Here is a 20,148-nt window from a genome sequence, read left to right as displayed (position 1 = left end):
TACACGTGTAATAGGAATAGAACTTTAGTTGTTTAGAATGACCCTGGATCTGTTTTTTTCTCAAATCTTTGCTTCATTGATGTATTAATCGCTATTTTCTGTTTTCTCTGCAGGCCTCAGCTGTTGAAGAATGCTCTGCAGAGAGCAGTAGAGAGGGGCCAGTTAGAACAAATAACTGGCAAAGGTGCTTCTGGAACATTCCAGGTTAGAAGCTCAAAGGGTTGGTTGTAGAGAAGTAGTTCTCAAAAGTTTTGGTTTCAGGACCTCCTTATACTCTAATTTATTGAGGACCCCAAGAGCTTATGTTTATGTGGGCTATACATATTAATATTTACCCTATTAGAAATTATATAACTGAGGACCTTTTTAGATATTTATTCTTTTTAAAAGTAATAAACCCATTACATGTTGACATAACACTTTTTATGAAAACTGCGTTTCCCGTATTGAGAAGAAGGTTACTATTTGTTATCATTTTTACGAAAATCTTTACTGTCAGCTTAATAGAAGACAGCTGGCATCTGTTTTTGATATATTTGGGGTTACGTGTGTATGAAGAAAATCCAGCTCACACCAAGTACTTAAATGTGGAGTAATTAGGATAATTTTCAGAAGTCAATACTATTCTTTGATAGTGTACCAATACTCAACAAATGATAGTTTTTTTGTAATAGCTTCATTGAAGTATGATTTGTGTAAGATATAATCATTTTACATACAATTTGATTCAGTAAAATTTAGTAAATTTACAGTGTTGTACACCTATTACTGCAGTCCAGTTTTAGAGCATTTCCATCACCCCAAAAAACTCCTGTGCCCATTTGCATCACTCTCTGTTCCCATCCCTATCCAGTCTACTCATCTCTCCTTCCTGTGTAGATTTACCTTCCTGTACCTTTCACACAGATAGAATCATGCAATATGTGCTCTTTTGTGTCTGACTTCTTTCACTTAGCATAATACTTTTTTGTTTTATCCGTGTTGCAGCAGAAGTCAATACTTTCATTCCTTTCATTGGCAAATAGTATTCCATAATCTGACATATTTTATTTATCCATTCACAAGTTGAGTTGTTCTACTTTTTAGCTCTTGTGATTAATATTGCCTGTGAACATTTATGTCCAGATCTTTGTGTGGGTATATGTTTTTATTTCCCTTGTGGTAAAGTAGGAGTGTGGACTGCCTGGATTACATGGTAAATTTACTTTAAGAAACTGCCAAAGTGGCTGCATCATTTTTCATTCCTACCAGCAGTGTGTGTATAAGAGTTCCAGTTTGTTATCTTTGCCAACTCTCTTACTGTCTTTTTAAAATTATACCCATACTGGTAGATACAAAGTGGTTTCTCATTGTAGTTTTAGTTTGCATTTCCCTAAGACTGTTGATGTTGACCATTTTTTCTTGGACTTATTGGACATTTATCTATCTTCTTTGGTAAAATGTTTCTTCACATCCTTTGCTTATTTTTAGAATTGAGCTATTTATGTTATTATGAGTTATAAGAGTTATATGTGAAAGTCAAAGTGTTGGTCACCCAGTTGTGTCCAGCTCTTTGTGACCCCATGGACTGTAGCCTGCCAGGCTCCTCTGTCCATGGGAGTGGGTTGCCATTCCCTTCTCCAGGGGATCGTCCCAACCCAGGGATTGAACTCAGGTCTCCTGCATTGCAAGCAGATTCTTACCCTCTGAGAGACCAGGGAAGCCCCATTTAAGCCCCTATATAAGAATTATATAACTAGATACAAGTTCCTCTTCAGATACATGATTTGCAAATATTTTCTCCTACTCTGTGACCCATGGTTTCACTTTCTTAAGTTAATGGTGTCTTTTGAAGCACAAAAGTGTTTAATTTTGGTAAAATCCAGTTGATCATTTTTCTAACTTGCTTGTTTGTTAATGACTTATCTAATAAATCATTGCCTGGCTTGAAATCAAGATTTACTCTTATCTTTTGAGAGTTTATGGTTTTAACTCTTACATGTAGAGCTGTGATCCATTTATGATATGTGATGAGAATATAAATTCGTGTTTCTGCTTGTGGACATCCAGTTGTCCCAACACCACTTATTGAAAAGACTGTCCCTTCCTTGTTGAATTGCCTTGGCACTCTTATCAAAACGTAATTGACCCATGAGTGTAAGGGTTTTATTCTGGACTCTTCAGTTCTGTTCCATTGATCTATATGTGAATCTTCATGTCAGGATCACACTATCTTGATGACTAGTTTTATAGTAAGTTTTGAAATTGGGAAATATAAATCCTCTCTTAACCTTTTCTCTTTCAAAATTGCTTTGACTGCTCTGGGTCTTGTGCATTTCTGTATGGTTTTTACAATTCATTCATCACAAAAGTCCACCTGAGGTTTTGGTAGAAATTACATTGAACCTATAGATCAATCCAGAAGGAATCACTGCCTTTACAATGTTGAGTTTTCCAATGCAGTGACAAGCATTGTCTCATCATTTATTTAGATCTTTAACTTCTCTCAGCAGTGCTTTGTAGTTTTCAGTGTATAGATCTTAAATTTCTTTTGTTAAATTTATTCCTAAATATTTTGTTCATTTTCCATGCTATTGTGAATGGACCTTTATTTTCATTTTTCAGAGTGCTCACTGCTGTCCAGTAGAAATAGATTTGGTTTATCTATTGTTCTTGTATCCTGCAATCTGCTGAACTCATTTACTAGTTTAGAATTTTTTGTAGGTTCCTTGGGACTTTGGGGGTGGATTCCTTAGAATTTTCTACATATAGGATAATGTCATCTGCAAACGAAGACCATTTTACTTATTCCTTTCCAATCTGGATGTCTTTTTTTTTTTCCCCCTCCATGCCTGTGCACTGGATAGAACATCTGCTACAGTGATGAGAACAGATGTCTTTGTCTTGTTACCCATCTTAAAGGGAAAACATTCATTTTTTCACCATTAAAGCTGTAGATTTTTCATAAATGCCTGTTATCAGATTGAGAAAGTTCTGTTACTAATTTGTTGGAAGTTTATGATGAACGGTGGTTGGATTTCTCACATACTGTTCTAAAACTCTTGAGATGATCATATGCTTTTTGCCCTTAATTCTGTTAATATAGTATATTATGTTAATTGATCTTGTGATATTTCTTAAATTACAGTAAAGTTGCCATGTGAAGCCTGAAACCATATTAGTGAGCTCCTTGTACTCTGTAACCTTAAATTCTTTGGTCTGTTGTCAGTAATCCCTACCGCGTTAGGCATTACTGACGATCTGTCTTGAACTTTGAGTGCAGTTTTTGAACTTTGAGTGTAATTTTATAACACAGTCGTTTGAAAAATAGTTCACTGAATCATGCAAATTTTTTAAATGTTGACGTATTTCATCAAAAATAACAAAAATTATTATATTCATTAATATCACCTACTGGTCTCAATTAAGTATTGGGAAATTATTGTGCTCATATTGGTAGGTGTAGATTTTCCACAATTAATCTCTTGAAAAGTTAAATTTATCATTTGGTTAACAAATACTCTTAGTTGTTTTCCTTGAGTAGATAGGCTTACCTAATTCATTTTCAAGAAAATGTCTACCAGATACCCAAGTCTGGATGACCATAGATTATCTATTAATTGTTCCTTCAAGTAAAAAGGATATTCCATGAAAAATGGAGCTAATTCAGCTCAGAACTCAATCAGTAGGTGATTTTCCTTGAGACTGTCACCATCCCTCCACATGCAGCTGGCATGCCTTATACATTGTTCTCATTTTGCCCCATAGAGTATCAAAAAGACGTGTGTTGGAGTTGAGATTTAATAAAATCATTTTTATATCAAAGACATTCCTATGTGAAGCTAGCTTTTATTTTTCTTAAGTGAAGTGAAAGTGAAGTCGCTCAGTTGTGTCTGACTCTTTGCGACCCCGTGGACTGTAGCCCACCAGGGATTCTCCAGGCAAGAATACTGGAGTGGGTTGCCATTTCCTTAAGTATATAGTAGTAAAAAACGCACTAACTACTGGTACATTTCTGCGCCTCCACCATGATTTGTAGTAAAGTAACAGCAGTTTTACTCATTGTTTTTCCACCATCAGTGCAAATGTCATCACAGTGAAAAAGACAAACCCATCTTAGTATTATTATGAAAACCATTTTAGCCTTGCAGATCCTCTGAAAGGGTCTCAGGAACCCTTTGGGGGTTTTGGACCTTTCTTTTGAGAATCAGTATTATAGACCATACCTCAGTTTGTTCTTTAACCTTTTTGCTCACTGGTGCCACCTTTGTTAGCTCTGGTGCCTTTTGTCCTTGAAATATGCTATATAATTTTCTGTTATACCCCAGATATTTTTCAGACTTTTTGCTGTTTTCCTTACAAGATTAAAAAGACTATTATTTTTGTAAATACTCATATTTTTCAAGTTCAGAAAAAAGGAAGTAGTCTCAGAAGTGTTAATTTGTCAGGGACATAATCAGTTAACCTCCTTTTTGGAGTAGAGCTGTCATTCTCTTTGGGTTAGGTTGGCTTTTGCTATTTTCAGTTGGATGGAGGGATAGATAGAAGGAGAAAATATCCACAAGAGGGTTGGGACTCCTCAGTTAGATTGAATACCTAATGAGTGGGAAGAGAAAGTCCCTAACCTGACAATTTATTGTAAAACGTATCTGTGCTAATGCAGGAACTCCGACCCACCTGGTGCAGAGGAGTCTTGTCTTGAGCTGCTTTGGGAGAGTGTTGTCTTGATGCTTTTCTCTTCCTCCTTGGAAAACAGCTGAAGAAATCAGGGGAGAAACCCCTGCTTGGTGGAAGCCTGATGGAATATGCAATCTTGTCTGCCATTGCTGCCATGAATGAGCCGAAGACCTGTTCCACCACCGCTCTGAAGAAGTATGTCCTGGAGAACCACCCAGGGACCAATTCTAACTATCAAAGTAAGACTCAAGAGTTGAGCACGTTCAGTGGGGACCCAGGGAAGGTGGGGGAAGTTATCTTGTGGGAATATCCTTAGACATCATGCTGTTAATGAAAGAGCATTAACTACTGATTGAAAACCAAGAGGGAACAACTTTATAAATTTACTATTTACAAAAAGACAAACAAAAATAATCAAGACTTACCCTTAATTTATAGTGTCTGCTTAGGATTAGAATTTGATTTCACTTCACTATAAAGGTTTTTTATGCTAATAGAGATAAATTTCTAGGTTCAAAACACCTCTCAAGTGGGACTTCCCAGCAGTACAGTGGTTAAGATTTCGAGCTTCCAATGCAGGGGATGTGGTTTTCCCACAGTCCATTGGCATGGCCAAAAAAAAAAAAAAAAAAAACCGAAATTTCAAGTATAGTATATTTTTACCTTCTTCTGAATGTTTACCAAAATATCTAACGTCAGCCTGAAACCAAACCAGTGGGTTAAAATACTACTTACGTGATTTGTTATTGACTTAACCCCTGTACAGAAGATACTTTTTAGGGACATATTTGCCCTGTCAGGTGATGATTGAGGTTAGAAACCTTGCTGTACCAGCATTATCATTTACGGATTAGTGAGAGATATTTCCTCACTAAAGTAGGAGAGTAGGCTCAGTGGTGTAGGGTGAGGAACATGGAAATGAAGTAACAGAAAATGCAAACTAGAATATATTGTTCTAAATGAAACACTTAACTTCAAGGTCTTAATGTTGACTTTTAACATATGCAGTATGTATTTTTTAATGTTATGAAGGAATGCTTTATGATTTTGTGTAAAAGGTGAGGACTGGTGAGGCCTTTCGGAGCCGTGATACTGTTTTGTAACTATTTGCTGATTCATGTGATATATGGTTTAATTTTATAGACATTCCCCTAAGTGCTTATCAGTACTTACAGGCACTCAGTAATATTTAAATGGTTAGAAATAGAGATTGAGTTTTAAGTCAACAGTTAGCCCATTTATGTGCAACTGTAGGGCAGGCCATTAGTCTCTAGGCTACTGTTTCACTTTGCAGTGAGGAATTTGACACAATGGTCTCTGAAGTCTCATCCCATTATAAATAATTCTTGCCAAATTTATGGGCACTTAATAGTAATTTAGTAAATCAGTTAATAATCCCTTTGACCACGAAGGATTCATTTAGCATGTGAAAGTTGTCAGTCATGTCCGACTCTTTGCAGTCCCATGGACTGTACAGTCCGTGGAATTCTTCAGGCCAGAATACTGGATGTGACAGGATAATAAATGTACATAATAAATTAATGTATAATTGTAGTTGAGAGAATTATCAAATCCAAATAAACAAATACTTTCTTCATTTCTGAATTTTTGTCCAGTGCATTTGTTGAAGAAAACCCTGCAGAGATGTGAAAAGAATGGGTGGATGGAACAAATCTCTGGTAAAGGATTCAGTGGCACCTTCCAGCTCTGTTTTCCCTATTATCCCAGGTAAGCACCCAACTGATAATGTGAAGTAGTGGTCATTGCAACTTTTAAAAATCTGACTCCAGATTACAGGTGCAGCTTCACTTATTTGCCCTTACTACCATTACGCTGAGCTGAATGTACTTGAAAATAAAGACTTCTTCAGGCAGTATTGTTTTAGAGCAGAAGGTCTTCATACAATAACAGGGCATTGATTTGGCCTATCCTGCTGGAGCCATTGTTAGCCACGTGTTCCTGAAATCAAGCAGCGAGTTCCTTAAGATCTTTGGCCGGTCATTAGCATGTTCATTCCTGCTAATAAGCAGTAAAGTACATGATGATGACAGGAAGATTATTAGAGGATTATTTAATTGTCCAGTACCAAGTAGGGGGAGCATTGGCTACTTCTAAGAATCCTAATCTGCCTTCTTCTTACTATAGAGACAGGACATTTTTTTGAAAACTTGTCTGTTAAACATGCCTTATTTTTTCATTGAACTAGAAAATTTTTTGAGCACCTCCTATGGACCAGGCTTTTTTTGGTGTGCCCAGGCTGTTGCCTTTTTGTACTTTGACTTGCAGTCAAGTGCCACGACAGTTAACACCAAAACCTGTTTTGGCAGGCGTGCAGTGCGCAGCGTTCTTACATTGCTCTTTGTGCATAAACATGCTGAGTCAGGTTCTACACCCTCCTGTGCAGGAGCTGCGCGCATGGAGCTCAGTCATATCCGACTCTTTGTGGCCCCATGGACTGTAGCCTGCCAGGGTCCTCTGTCCATGGGATTTCCCAGGTCAGAACACTGGAGTGAGTTGCCATTTCCTTCCCTAGGTGCATAAACATAAGTGTACAGTATTTGAATTTTTCAAATGTTTAGCTTTAAATATAATTCGTAAAATCATGTACATGCAGTGTTATGATTTAAAGATTTATTAATCAGTGGTACCAAGTTTTCTATCATTAAGGACAAAGAAAAGTTAGAAAATCCTTGCTGAATTTCACAAAAACTTTGAAGAAATTCAGGCTTTATGAGGTCTTGTATCATAAGGGCAAAAAATATATACTGCTGTGTAGACTGTTCACTGCTGTATGCACCATTCACTGCTGTATATTCAATGGCTGATACAGTGCCGAACACACATCAGGAGTTTAAATAACTTCACTAAATAAGTGATTGTCAATTTTATTAAATGGAAGGAAGTAGAGAATGAGTTATGTTTGAGGCTTTTATAGATTTGTCATAACTTCATTTGAGTGTTCAAAATAGGTTAAATTGTGACCTGGTATTTGTAACCTAACCTGACTTAATTGGGGAGTGTGGGAGGAAGTGGGTAATGTCCAAGAAAGAGCATATCTAGGTTCACATCCTTTTTCTTGTCCCGATGGGACTTCTCTTTATCTAATATTTTTTCTTACTAGCCCAGGAGTTCTGTTTCCAAAGAAGGAGCCAGATGATTCTAAAGATGAGGATGAGGATGAAGATGAAGATGACTCATCAGAGGAAGACTCTGAAGATGAAGAGCCACCACCGAAGAGAAGGTGCGAGAGTGTGGGAAACACTTCTTAGAACTGAGAATGGCCATGAGGGGAGAGGCTGTGAGAATCGTGTCAGCAACTCTGCATCCTTCTCAAGTGCTCTGAGTGACGTTTGAACTTACCCTCTCCTGAGAATTTAGAGGCTCTGAACTTGTGAAACACTGTGAATGTTTAATTACTCTTTGGTCAAACCTGTGTGTGTGTGTAGTGTGTAGTTTGGTTATTTAAGAAAAATAATTCCATGTTTTTCTGGGAAAAACATGTAGACTTCCGGAATTGGTTGAATTTTTAGGTGAATTCACAATTTTAGGTGAAAGGTTATAACCCATATATTTTTCTTAATGTAGGTGATTTTACCTGTGCTGTTTCTTTTCTGGCAAAGTATCTCGTCATCACGGTGAAGTGAATCTCTCAAGTATAAGTGATTGCCTTCTCTCTTTGGTTCTCACAGGTTGCAGAAGAAAACCCCAGTCAAGTCACCAGGGAAGGCTGCAGCCATGAAGCAAAGAGGGTCCAAGCTGGCACCCAAAGTCCCAGCTGCCCAGCGAGGGAAAACGAGGCCCCTCCCCAAGAAAGCCCCTCCTAAAGCGAAAAGTCCTGCCAAGAAAGCCAGACCCTCACCCTCAGTCATCAAGAAACCTAGTGGTAGCTCTTCCAAGAAGCCTGCAGCCAGTGTGAGAAAGGAAGTGAAATTGCCTGGCAAGGGCAAATCTACCATGAAGAAATCATTCAAAGCAAAAAAGTAAATTTTATAGGAAAAAAGGGTATCATGGTGGAATTCAAAATCTTATTTTCTAAGGTCAGTGTGCATTTGTTTTAGTTTTGATGCTTTTAAAATTACATTTTTTTTTTCCTCCCCTATCAACATTATGGGGAGGGAATATAAATAAACCAGTTTAGCCATTTGTTAGCTTTAGGTGCTGTTCTTGGTGCCTGCCCCTCCCCTCTCCCAGTCATTTTAATTTCTGCCATAATTGTGGACTTTTCCTGAATTTTATAGTCTGTTCTTGTCCTTTTTTCTCCCTCCACCCTAGCCCTCTTTCTGTTTCAATGGTCAGCTTTGGCTTTTTTTTTTTTTTTCCTTCCAGTTTTATCTAAACAGTTGCAAAGATTTTTATATTTGTTAGAAACCATCAAGAATGGGATGATGGTCAGGTGCTGGATGTAGAAAGGAGGCAGTATAGCACTGACTGAATCGTAAAGCCTCCTGCCTAGAGGCTTCACTTACAGCTGTAGTAACTAATCTTATTTATAAAACCACTCCGCTAAACCTCTCTCTCTCCAGCTATAAACACAGAGATGTCTTAGCTTTGGGAACAGGCCAAAAGCACCCTGATCTCATTAGATGCTGAGGATCCATGACCCCTTTGGGCCGCTTTCCCATTGCTCCATCTCCAGGTATTTTTCAGTGGCCCCTGAGTGCCGCATCCCCACAGCAGCAAGCACAAGGCCTCTCCACCACTTGGGTTCTGGCTGACGGGGAGATACAGGAGCGCACTGAATTTGTGATTTCTGGTGTCACCTGTGTTACCAAAAATTAAAACAAAGTCTTGATCAGATAGCTTAATATATTTTTAATATTTGGAGCATGGATTGTCACTTCCTCTTTCCCTTTTTTTATAAGGAAATGTTGGAGAGTTACACCATTGCTAATGTAGAAACGTGAAATGAAAAACATAAAATTTGCTAAAATATTTCAAATTCATCTGTGGATTTTTCCCCTCTTTTCTTTCCACAGCACTTTTGATAACAAACAAGTGGCTTCCTTTTTTGAGTTATTTAAAAAGAGAAAAGAAAACAAATGAAGCCTGACTACCTAACCCTTCCTTGTTTGTATTTGTTTTAGTATCGTGAAGTTGTGTTAAATAGTATTAGCTTCCTAAGAAATATTGATTTCCGGTTATCATTTATCCTCCCTGTGGCACTTGACATTTTAATTGTCTTAAATTTTTTGGTGTATGTCTTCTGGCCTGAGTGCTGCCAGAGGCAAAATATGTTTGTTTCATCCATTCCATTTGCATTGTCTCCTGGGATCCCGTCTGCAGCCTGAGGCGTGGCTGAGAATTGGACTTGAGAAGACTGGCTTGAGTTAGATCCAGAATCATGTGTGATCCCATCATGAGTTTATTGGAATTTGTGTTGCATGTAAGGCAATCTTTTCCTGTTGTAAATCTTCCTTTTTTTATGTACATATATTTTGAAAAATATGAATAAACATGGAATTTTAAAAGCTGCTGAACTGTAGCTTATATTTAAAAGTTTCTAGAATTCCTCAGAAGTAGTGTTTTACTCACTTTGAGCCTTCTCAGCTCCTTGTACTAGCTGTCATCCATTTTCCTTTTTAAATACAAGCTCCAACAAGCTCCAGTTTATTTGCGTTTTCGAATTTTTAAAAAGATGGTGAATGTTTTTAGTACATTGAACCTGATTATTCAGTGCATAAGGGATTTTTAAAAATCACTTTGTATTTTATCAAGGTCCTTGTTTTCAAGGTCATAAATTACAGGTTTTCATGTTTAGTGTTCAGATATGTCCTTGAATTAGAAAAAAAAGACAGCATTGCAAAAAGATTGATAAATCCTAGACCTACTTCCAGAAAGTAATCTAATTTTCTGTTATGCTATTTAGCAGGTAATAATTTTTTTTTAATATTTTTATTTTAAATCATTTATTTATTTGAGTTGTAGTTGCAACATGTGGGATCTAGTTCCCCTACCAGGGATCAAACCTGGGCCCTCTGGATTGAGAGCTCAAGAGTCTTAGCCACTGAACCACCAGGGAAGTCCAATAATTCTTAATATTATAGTTGTCAGATACCTGTGCTAAGAATTCTCTACTGTTCTGGAATCGGACGTGAGGATTTCGGTTGGTTTCTGTGTTTTGTTGTAAAGAGATTGCCTGAACGGTCATGTGGTGGCTATATCGTGTATCAGGCACTCCGGCGTAGAGTGCGAGATTGAGATTGTTTCAGGTCCCTTTCCACCCTGACGTTCTGTTAAATTCACAGAATTCAGGTGAAGACAGAACTGTCCTTGATTTTAGCGTCAGGTAAAGGGAAAAGACAAAAGGGCCATCGCACTCTTCCAGGGAAAATCCCCAGCTGTCAAAGATAGGCACCTTCCTGATGTTGAGATAAAGGGGTATTTGGGTTTTTTCCCTTCAGGCATTCTCAAGGAGCAGAATGCACGATTTTTGCTTCCATGTTACAGAAAGGTAAACAGCAAACCAAACTCAAGAGATAACCCAACAATTCCTGGCCTGGATCAGTGGCTTCAGTACTATCAGTGGCTTTTAGTGAGCTCAGCTACAGTGTTTGACATGTCCTTAAACCACCTACAAACAGCCTTTGATAGGTGAATCTCAGAAGGTGCTAGGCGAGAGAGTGAGTGCTGGCTTCTTAAAGCTCAAATGAGGAGAGACACCACTTCAGAGAAGGGTGGAGACTTTTTTAAAAAATTGTAACAGAAGCTTTAAACACAAGGAGAGCTCCATCCTAACTATCCACAGAGATTTAACTAAAGGAAGCCTGATCTGTCATGTCTATTGGCTATAACTGATGGGAAATTACATGAAAACAAGGGCTAGGTAATATGCCTGTACCTTGGACATTTTTTTTCCGTCATTCCTCTTTTGTAAAATTTTGTCAGCCTAGTCTAGGCTTGTTAACCTACCCTTATACCTTCTTTAAAGAACCTAAGAAGTTATTCTTGCTCAAGCTGAGGTACTTTGCCATCCTAAACTGTCGGGGAAAGAGGGTAAGCCAGCTTTATTCATGAACTGCTGTACTTCGCTAACTAAACACCAGCTAAAAGAAACTTTAATCCAAAAACTTAAAATTATAGTTGAAGCTTTTCATTTTTGGAACCTGATAAATCATATTTCTTTTTCTTTGGGTCAAGCAAAAATTCGAATTTTATTCATGAAGAGAAATTCTATTTATTTTTTTTAAGAAGTAGGTTTTTTTCTTAATATCTATTAATTTTATGTATTATTTAGCTGTGCCAGGTCTGAGTCGCGGTATGCAGGCCTTCGACGCTTGATGCAGTACACAGGATCTTGAGTTGTAGCGTGTGAACTCTCAGCTGCTGCATGTGGGATCTAGTTCCCTGACCAGGGATTGGACCTAGGCCCACTGCATTGGCAGCATGGAGTCTTAGCCACTGGACTGCCAGGGAAGTCCCAGAAATTCTGTTCTTAATTGTGTAAAGATCATTAATTATTTTCCCCAGAGGTTCTGACTGACATTTCTGTTCCCAACGTGTAGGGTTGCCTTTGCATTTTTGCAGTAGGACAGACGGTCACTCATTTCTGCAGAGCTGAAGCCTGAGAACTGGAACTGTTGGAGCTCTGGGCCTGGGCCTGCTTGGCGGACGCACGCTCTGAAGCCAGTAAAGAGGCTGAATGGCACCCCACTACTGCACTGGTTTTGTTGTCTAAGAAACTGATCCTTGCCGATTGTATTACTATATTCTTGCCTTCTGACTGTCATTTTCCACAAGATTCTTAACCTCAATGGCTTTTTTTTTTTTTTTTCAGTTGCAGGACGTTTCTGCCTTGGCTACTTAAATGTATTAACTTAGTTTTAACTTTCTGTTAATAGTTCTCAACAACTGGTATGTCAAAGGAGGTTTCTAAAGGTAACCTTCACGAGCTGTTTCCTCCAAAAATGGCAGCTCTTTCTCTTGATACTGTATGTAAATGTGTAATTAACACCATTGCTGTGGAACCTGTGCTGATTAGCAGAGTCCTTTCTCTTTGGTGCCTTGAATATGTTTGACAGTGTGTCATTATTTGACTTATTACTTAACGTAATAATAGTGATAATCATTCTGTTCAGCTCAGTCACTCAGTCGTGTCCGACTCTGCGACCCCATGAACTGCAGCACACCAGGCCTCCCCTGTCCATCACCAACTTCTGGAGTTCACCCAAACTCATGTCCATCGCATTGGTGATGCCATCCAACCACCTCATCCTCTGTTGTCCCCTTCTCCCGCCTTCAATCTTTCCCAGCATCAGGGTCTTTTCTAGTGAGTCAGCTGTTGACATCAGCTTCAGCATCAGTCCTTCCAATGAATTTTCAGGACTGATTTCCTTTAGAATTGACTGGTTGGATCTCCTTGCAGTCCAAGGGACTCTCAAGAGTCTTCTCCAACACCACAGTTCAAAAACATCAGTTCTTCGGTGCTCAGCTTTCTTTATAGTCCAACTCTCACATCCATACATGACTACTGAAAAAACCATAGCCTTGACTAGAGGGATGTTTGTTGGTAAAGTAAGGTCTCTGCTTTTTAATATGCTGTCTAGGTTAGTCATAGCTTTTCTTCCAAGGAGCAAGCGTCTTTTAATTTCATGGCTGCAGTCACCATCTGCAGTGATTTTGGAGCCCCAAAACATAAAGTCTGTCACTCTTTCCATTGTTTCCTCATCTATCTCCCATGAAGTGATGGGACCACATGCCATGATCTTAGTTTTCTGAATGTTGAGCTTTAAGCCAACTTTTTCACTCTTTCAGTTTCATCAAGAGGCTCTTTAGTTCCTCTTCACTTTCTGCCATAAGGGTGGTGTCATCTGAATATCTGAGGTTATTGGTATTTCTCCCGGCAGTCTTGATGCCAGCTTGTGCTTCCTTCAGCCCAGCATTTCTCATAATGTACTCTGCATATAAGTTAAATAAGCAGGGTGACAATATACAGCCTTGACGTACTACTCCTTTTCCTATTTGGAACCAGTCTCTTGTTCCATGTCCAGTTCTAACTATTGCTTCTTGACCTGCATACAGATTTCTCAGGTGACAATCATAGCTAACACTAACTGAATTTTTTCTACATGTCAGGCTCCATACGTACATTAACTTCATTTAACCCTAGCAATCCTATGAGATGGTCACTGTTTATTATTCCCATTTTACAGAAGAGAAATCTGGCACAGGGTGAGGTTCACAAACTTACCCGAGGACATAGTAAGAGGCAAAGCCAGAACTACACCCAGGCCCTCTGAGTGCAGAGTCATCTCCAGCTGCTCTTCTCCACCGTCTCTCTCTGACCATTGTTCAAACTTCTGAACTCTCCTCTTACCTTACAGCCCAATGAATGCAGGGGATTTAGAAATGAGATGAAATTATTAAATTTGCCAAGTAGGAGTCTGTGTGACTTTTAAGTTTGGTAACTATTCAAATTAGGTCTTGGATTACTGGGAGATTTTAGCTGGGCTGTCCTAAGGAGGTTTCTGGTTGTCTTTGTTTTTCTCCTAGGACGTTGCAAGCACTTGGTCACGCTCAGATCCTAGCCATGGGGCTCTGGTCCTCACAGTTTACTTATTCCAGGCAGATTCTACTGACACTTAGGAGAGCTTTTCCTCCAAGAACCACAGCTTCTTTCAGAACTTTTTTTTTTTAATTAGAACTTTTACGTTGCTTAGTGAGCAGTGCTCTCACCCTTTACAAACTATGAACTTGTGTTCTATGGGGCCTACCAAGAGAAATTCCAGAAAGGGGAGTGTCTGACAACTGCATTTTTTGGACACGATACCATCTTAGTAATCATGAACTGGAATATTAGAAATTCTTGCTCTTGATTCTGGAAGAAACATTACTCATCCAGTCTCTCTCGTTATCGTCTGCTTTGTTCGCCCAACTCCAACAGGTCCTCTTCCCTAAAACCCAGAGTTACACAACATCCTTGCTCATCCATTTTACTGTTTGAGAGCTTTTGCTCTGATGAAATTCTCATGTCAAACCTAAATCCCTTACGTTGTTTGCATAACTTAAATTTGCTGGTTCAATTTGTAGAATAGACGTTAATTTCAAATTGGGATTGACTCCTGGTTAGAGTGTATCATTCAGCCTAGCATCCTAAGAACATTCATAGCTGTGGTCTTTGGGGGCTGTGTCATTTAGCAGCTGTGAGACCTTGGCCAAGACAAGCCTCATGAGCTTAATTTCCTCCCATAAAATAGAGGGGTTCAGATGCACAATTCTTGCTGTTTTATTAGAATAGCCACCCAAAGGCAGTGTGAGATTATCAAGTATCAAAGACGGAACATATTCACCTAGGTTATTAAGACATTTTAGGATTTTAGGAGACTGATTTTTTTTTTTTAATAAATGAGACAAAATCCAGTGTCACGAGTTCAGCTCTGTTGCTTACGATTCATTGTAGGCTCCTGTTGTTAGACTTGTTAATCACACTATCTCAGATCCTTACAAATACGTTCTCAAAGTATGTGAAATTATGCCCAACTTTCAGAAACAGATTTTGGTAAACCTCTCCTGATTAAACAAGTGACAACTGTGGAAGTAGACACAAACCGAGGCGTAGCAGACTTGACCAGTCACCTTGCCGTCACACCTTCCCTAGCAGGTTATACACTGACAGCTCAGGAAGCAAGATGTCTGGCAACAAGTTGCCAGATGGACATGCCATAAACGGCAGTGATGAACAGGTTTGTTTTTTTTTTTCCCAATCAGGTTTTCAAACCACTGCTGCTGCTGCTAAGTCACTTTAGTCGTGTCCGACTCTGTGTGACCCCATAGACATCAGCCCACGAGGCTCCCCCATCCCTGGGATTCTCCAGGCAAGAACACTGGAGTGGGTTGCCATTTCCTTCTCCAATGCAGGAAAGTGAAAAGTGAGAGCGAAGTCACTCAGTCGTGTCCGACTCTTAGCGACCCCATGGACTGCAGCCCACCAGGCTCCTTCGTCCATGGGATTTTCCAGGCAAGAGTACTGGAGTGGGTTGCCATTGCCTTCTCCATTCAAACCACTAGGAGCTTGTTAAAAAAAAGAACAAGAAAAACATGTACAGCTTTTGAGTTACCAGGGCTGCATGCAGGTAATGCCAGGGAGCAGAAGAGAAGGGCAGCCTGCTGGGTAGGAGAAGGAAGTCCTTCCTAGGCCAGGGTCAGCATCAGCTGCCACCTGGGCCTAAGCTGGGGCCTCAGCTGGCTGTGGCTGGAGAGGAGACTGCAGGGGAGACTGCAGCTGGTCACTGCAGTCTTCTCAAAGATCTCTGCTGAATATTCTTACCAGTTTGTTTTCAGCATAGCCCGGGTTTTGGCGAGTATTCGATATTACCTGCTTTCTTTGCTTTCTGAAGTACATCCCTCAATTCTGGTCTGTGAGGAGAGCTCTCACAAGTGTTTCTGGGGAGGGGTCCTCTTTAGACTTGTACTTCTCAGGTGGAAAAGTACTTGGAACTATTCCTTGTTCTCTGCTTCTCAAATGGGGTACAGGTAGCAACAAGATTAAATACTTACTTCTGGGGCATTTGTTTTATCTCCAGTGAATTGGAGGGAGTGCTTTATGTTACTGGTAATAAGTGGAAGGAAGTACAAAGTCCATAATAGTCACTTAAGATACAGGATTACCTAGAAATAAAGCAGCAGCGGCACTAAGGCTCTACCAGGTGGTCCCCAGGGAGTGCCCGGTCCCTCTTCTCCAAAAACACGAAAGCACCACCCTAACCGTGGCTGAGAGGGTGAGTGGAGGTGCCTGCAGCCTGTGCCCCTTTGGAAGTAAAAGAGTGCAACCTCAGGCCAGCTGCGGAAACTTCTAGTTCTCAACTGGAAAGGAGAGAGTTGAACTAGATAACATTTCTCTGATCCTGGAACCTCCACAATCCCTGCCACCCAGAAAACACCAGAAGGAGGAATCTGGCCATAGAGTGCTGTGGTCTGGATCACTTTGTGATTGGATGAAAAGGAGTCTTATTTTAATCACTATTAGTCTGCTCGAGCCATAACAAAACACCACAGCCCAGGTCACATAAACAACAGTATTTAATTTGTCAGTTGTGGAGTCTCCAAGTCCAGAATCAAAGCGTCAGCAGGTTAGTTCCTTTCGCCGAGAGGGAAGGATCTGTTGCGGGCCCCCTCCTTGGCTCGTGGAGGGCTGTCTCCACCCTGCCAGCACATTGTCTTTCCTCTCTGTCCAAATACCCTCTTTTTAAAAGGACACCAGTCGTATGGGATCAGTGCCCACCCTGATAACCTCTTTTTATTTTTTTTGAGGAGAGGCGGGTGTTTTAGTTCCATGACTAGGGATTGAACCTGCACCCCCTGCATTGGAAGCACAGACCACTGGACCACCAGGGAAGTCCCCTAATAACCTCATTTTAATGTAATTACCTCTTTATACACCCTAGCTCTAAATCCGGTCATATTCTTAGGTACCAGGTGTTAGCACTTCAACATGTTAACTTGGGGAGAGGGGACACGATTCAGCCCATGACATCTCAGAATTTAAAAAAAGAAAATAAAAGTTATAGGTCACTAGGGGGAGGCACAGTTAAGTTGCAGGGACAGACATTGGGAGACACCTGAGAGAAGGAAAGCAAGGTGCGCAAGGCTGAAAGTAGCTGCTAGTATGGGGAGGTATTACTGAGGAAACATGGAAACACGCGCTGTAAAAACCAGATGCGTGTGAGGTGCCGTGCCAAGGCCTGTTCGAGCTCACCATCTTGGCTCCCATTTCAGTCCTGCTGCTGGAGACAGGCTTGCAAATGATGTGATGTTACTTCCCACACACATCAGCCAGCAACTCCAGTACCAGATTTCTGGGATTTTTAGTGAAAAGAGAAGATTGTGATGGCAAGCTCACACCTGGTGAGGCTTAGTCATTGTCACTGACTCATCAGGAAATGCCAAGACAGGGCTGTGTGCCCTCACACGTTCAGGGATTGCAACCCCACCACCTTGCCTTCTTTGTCATCCCTTCCCCTGTTTTGTATAGATGATTTCTCTGGTCTTGCTGCAAAAGTGAGTCATTTATCCGACGGTTAAGGTTCTCTACCTGATGACTCCCAAGACTTGTGCTGTCGTGAATGTAGGATTGGATTCCTGGGGCAGATAATTATGCGGTGGTGGCCATTTCATGCTGCCCTGAACGGACGTAGCTTGGCTCACCCAGGAGATGGCTGGCTCCCGCTGACACTTGTTTTCCTTGATGTAAACCTCTGAGCTGATAGATCTATTGTAGCTTCACTGAGGCTACATGCATGATAGAAGATCAGAGCTTCTGTGCTTTGGGTGGAGCTAGGTCCACTGAACTTGGTAACCTGAAGACCAGCTCAGATGGGCAGTTACATTACTCTGATACAGAAAAATGAAGAAGTGAACTTCCAGTCCATAAAATGCATTTAGTTTTGAAACGTATTCCTGAGTGAAGGAATAAGTGAAGACCAATAAGAAGAGGATCCTTGGTGGTCACAAAGTCAGGAGTCAATGTCACACACATTTCCCACACATGTATCTTCCCAGATCTGACTTTTGTGGTAAATCTCTGTATCCCTGGGACCTACCACAGCGCCTGCCACTCAGACCTTGACCCTCTGTCCCCTTCTGAGCAAGATTTAGAAGGCAAAACTCCCCCTCTGGCTTTATTGGCTTCACCATCTGAACTTAATTCCTTGGTCTTTTTTTCATTTTGACCTAAAACAAATTCCTGTCACTTTTTTTTTTTTTTTTTTTAATTGTAGGCATCAGGATGAATTGTGTGACTCCGGAACTCGTCAGTCAGTAATTAATAGTTTTGGTTCCTGAAGGGTCTCGAAATGGGAACTATGGTCTAGTAATTGGCAAGGTCTCTGTTTAAAATTTACGTGCCTTTTAAGAAAGCTTGTAAGAATTAACCTGTCATCCCTCGTGTACCCTGAGTTTCATAAATTGGGATTTCTGGAAAGCAGGACCAAACTGTAAACCATCTTGATCCTTCTCATCAGTGGGCTCAAGGCTGTCATGTGACCTCCATAAAGTGTTTTCCAGAGCACTTAGCATCTGCCCTTCGGTCACATGGAAAAGCAACTCAAGAGTAACAGCACTAATATCCACTGAGCACTTCACTCACTGTGGGTCAGGGAGGGTGCTGAGCAATTTGCCCACATTAACACATGGGATGAGATGGTTGGATGGCATCACCGACTCAATGGACATGAGTTTGAGTAAACCCCGGGAGTTGGTGATGGACAGGGAGGCCTGGCGTGCAGCAGTCCACGGGGTCGCAAAGAGTCGGACATGACTGAGCGACTGAACTGAACACGTGGGAATCATCACTTCCCTAGGAGTCAGGTGTTAGTAAAACTTCCAGATGAGGTGCTAGAAGATTAAAGTGATTCAGGTCCCACATCTGTGCAATCAGAGGAAGTGTCCATATTTGGGACCAAGTCTCTAAGCACCACACCTCACCACTGCCCTTCTTGGAAAGGCATCCGGAAGCTTTGGGGAGATGAAGCGATGCCCAGCAGGCCCGCAGGGCTCACGCCTGCCTCCTCCCCCACTCCCCTAAGGCACTCAGACCTCAGCGGTGCCCACCCACCTCCCTCAGGGTGCCCGCCTGCCTTTGCTGCCCCTTCTTTCCTGCCGTGTGGCAGCTACTGGCGTTACCTCTGCAGAATTCAGATGTCATACATTCCAAAGACTGGGCTCAACTGGGCTTGCTATTTATTTCTGTGGCACATACAAGGTCTGTTGAAGAAGGAAATAGCAACCCACTCCAATATTCTTGCCTGGAGAACCTCATGGACAGAGGAGCCCGGTGAGCTGTCCCAGAACAGACACAACGGAAGCGACTTAGCAGAGGGTCTGTGCTGACACTCGGCTGGATTTGCTCACCCCATTTCGGTGGATTTCCATGTAACCCAAAGGACAGGGTCATGCGCCCCACCCCACCCCCCACCTCGGCCCCGTAGAGCTAACTGCCCAGATTTCTCAGAGCCGACTGCGCAAGCTCAGTTAAATCTCTTACAAGGAACGGCCCAGGACGGCCGGCAGAAACAGGGCGAGGAAAGGCCTGCGCCACACCTCCCACCTCTCTGGGGCTGAGGGAATCAGGGCTGAGACTGGCCGGGGGGCCCCAGAGGCCGGATCCTGACGCTTTTTTCATTCACTCATCAAGACGACAAGCCCCGAACGCCTACTGCTGGCCAGGCGCACTAGGGAGAGAGGCGCCTCCGGGCCGGGGCCAAGGGCCCTCTAGTAACAGGGGTTAGTCAGGCTGATGGGCCAGAGTGGCGAGCGCTTTAAGGAGGTGAGGTCACCGGTGGTGGTCAGGGAAGGCTTCTTGGAGGAGGTGCTGCCGCAGCCGCCACCGAGATGACGAGAAGGGAGAAGAAACTATAGCCGGGGATGGCGGGGGGTGGGGTGGGGTGGAGTTGGGGGGTGGAGGGTGAGAGGAGGGAGGGGAAAGCCGCCCCAAGAGTGGGGAACCATCGGCGGGGCCCCCAGCACTCAGGTTCCCCCACCCGCCCGGAAGGAGGCATC

At 41.5% G+C, this 20,148-nt stretch overlaps 1 protein-coding gene across 31 annotated transcripts in view; it reads left to right on the top strand.

Annotated features, from left to right (window-relative positions):
- Positions 1–10,127, top strand: part of HP1BP3 (heterochromatin protein 1 binding protein 3) — a 36,741-nt gene extending 26,614 nt beyond the window's left edge. For 20 of the 31 annotated variants that reach the window (XM_086326601.1, XM_086326545.1, XM_086326553.1 and 17 more), the window contains 5 exons: positions 114–204; positions 4,736–4,895; positions 6,273–6,384; positions 7,778–7,897; positions 8,346–10,127. In XM_086326601.1, coding sequence (XP_086182727.1) covers positions 114–204; positions 4,736–4,895; positions 6,273–6,384; positions 7,778–7,897; positions 8,346–8,640 — 778 coding nt within the window. In that variant the 3' untranslated portion in view covers positions 8,641–10,127. Of the gene's footprint in view, positions 1–113; positions 205–4,642; positions 4,896–6,272; positions 6,385–7,777; positions 7,898–8,345 lie in introns of all 31 variants that reach the window. The other 11 variants (XR_015136810.1, XR_015136808.1, XR_015136806.1 and 8 more) reach the window with 1 other exon arrangement.
- The last annotated feature ends 10,021 nt before the right edge of the window (positions 10,128–20,148 follow it).

The sequence above is a fragment of the Bos grunniens genome, chromosome 2 (genome assembly GCF_055505025.1).
Source record: "Bos grunniens cultivar Pamir isolate PY7600 chromosome 2, Bosgru_T2T1.0, whole genome shotgun sequence".
Taxonomy (NCBI): Eukaryota; Metazoa; Chordata; class Mammalia; order Artiodactyla; family Bovidae; genus Bos; species Bos grunniens.
Note: the sequence above shows the minus strand (reverse complement) of the source record. Positions and strands in the feature narration are given on the sequence as shown.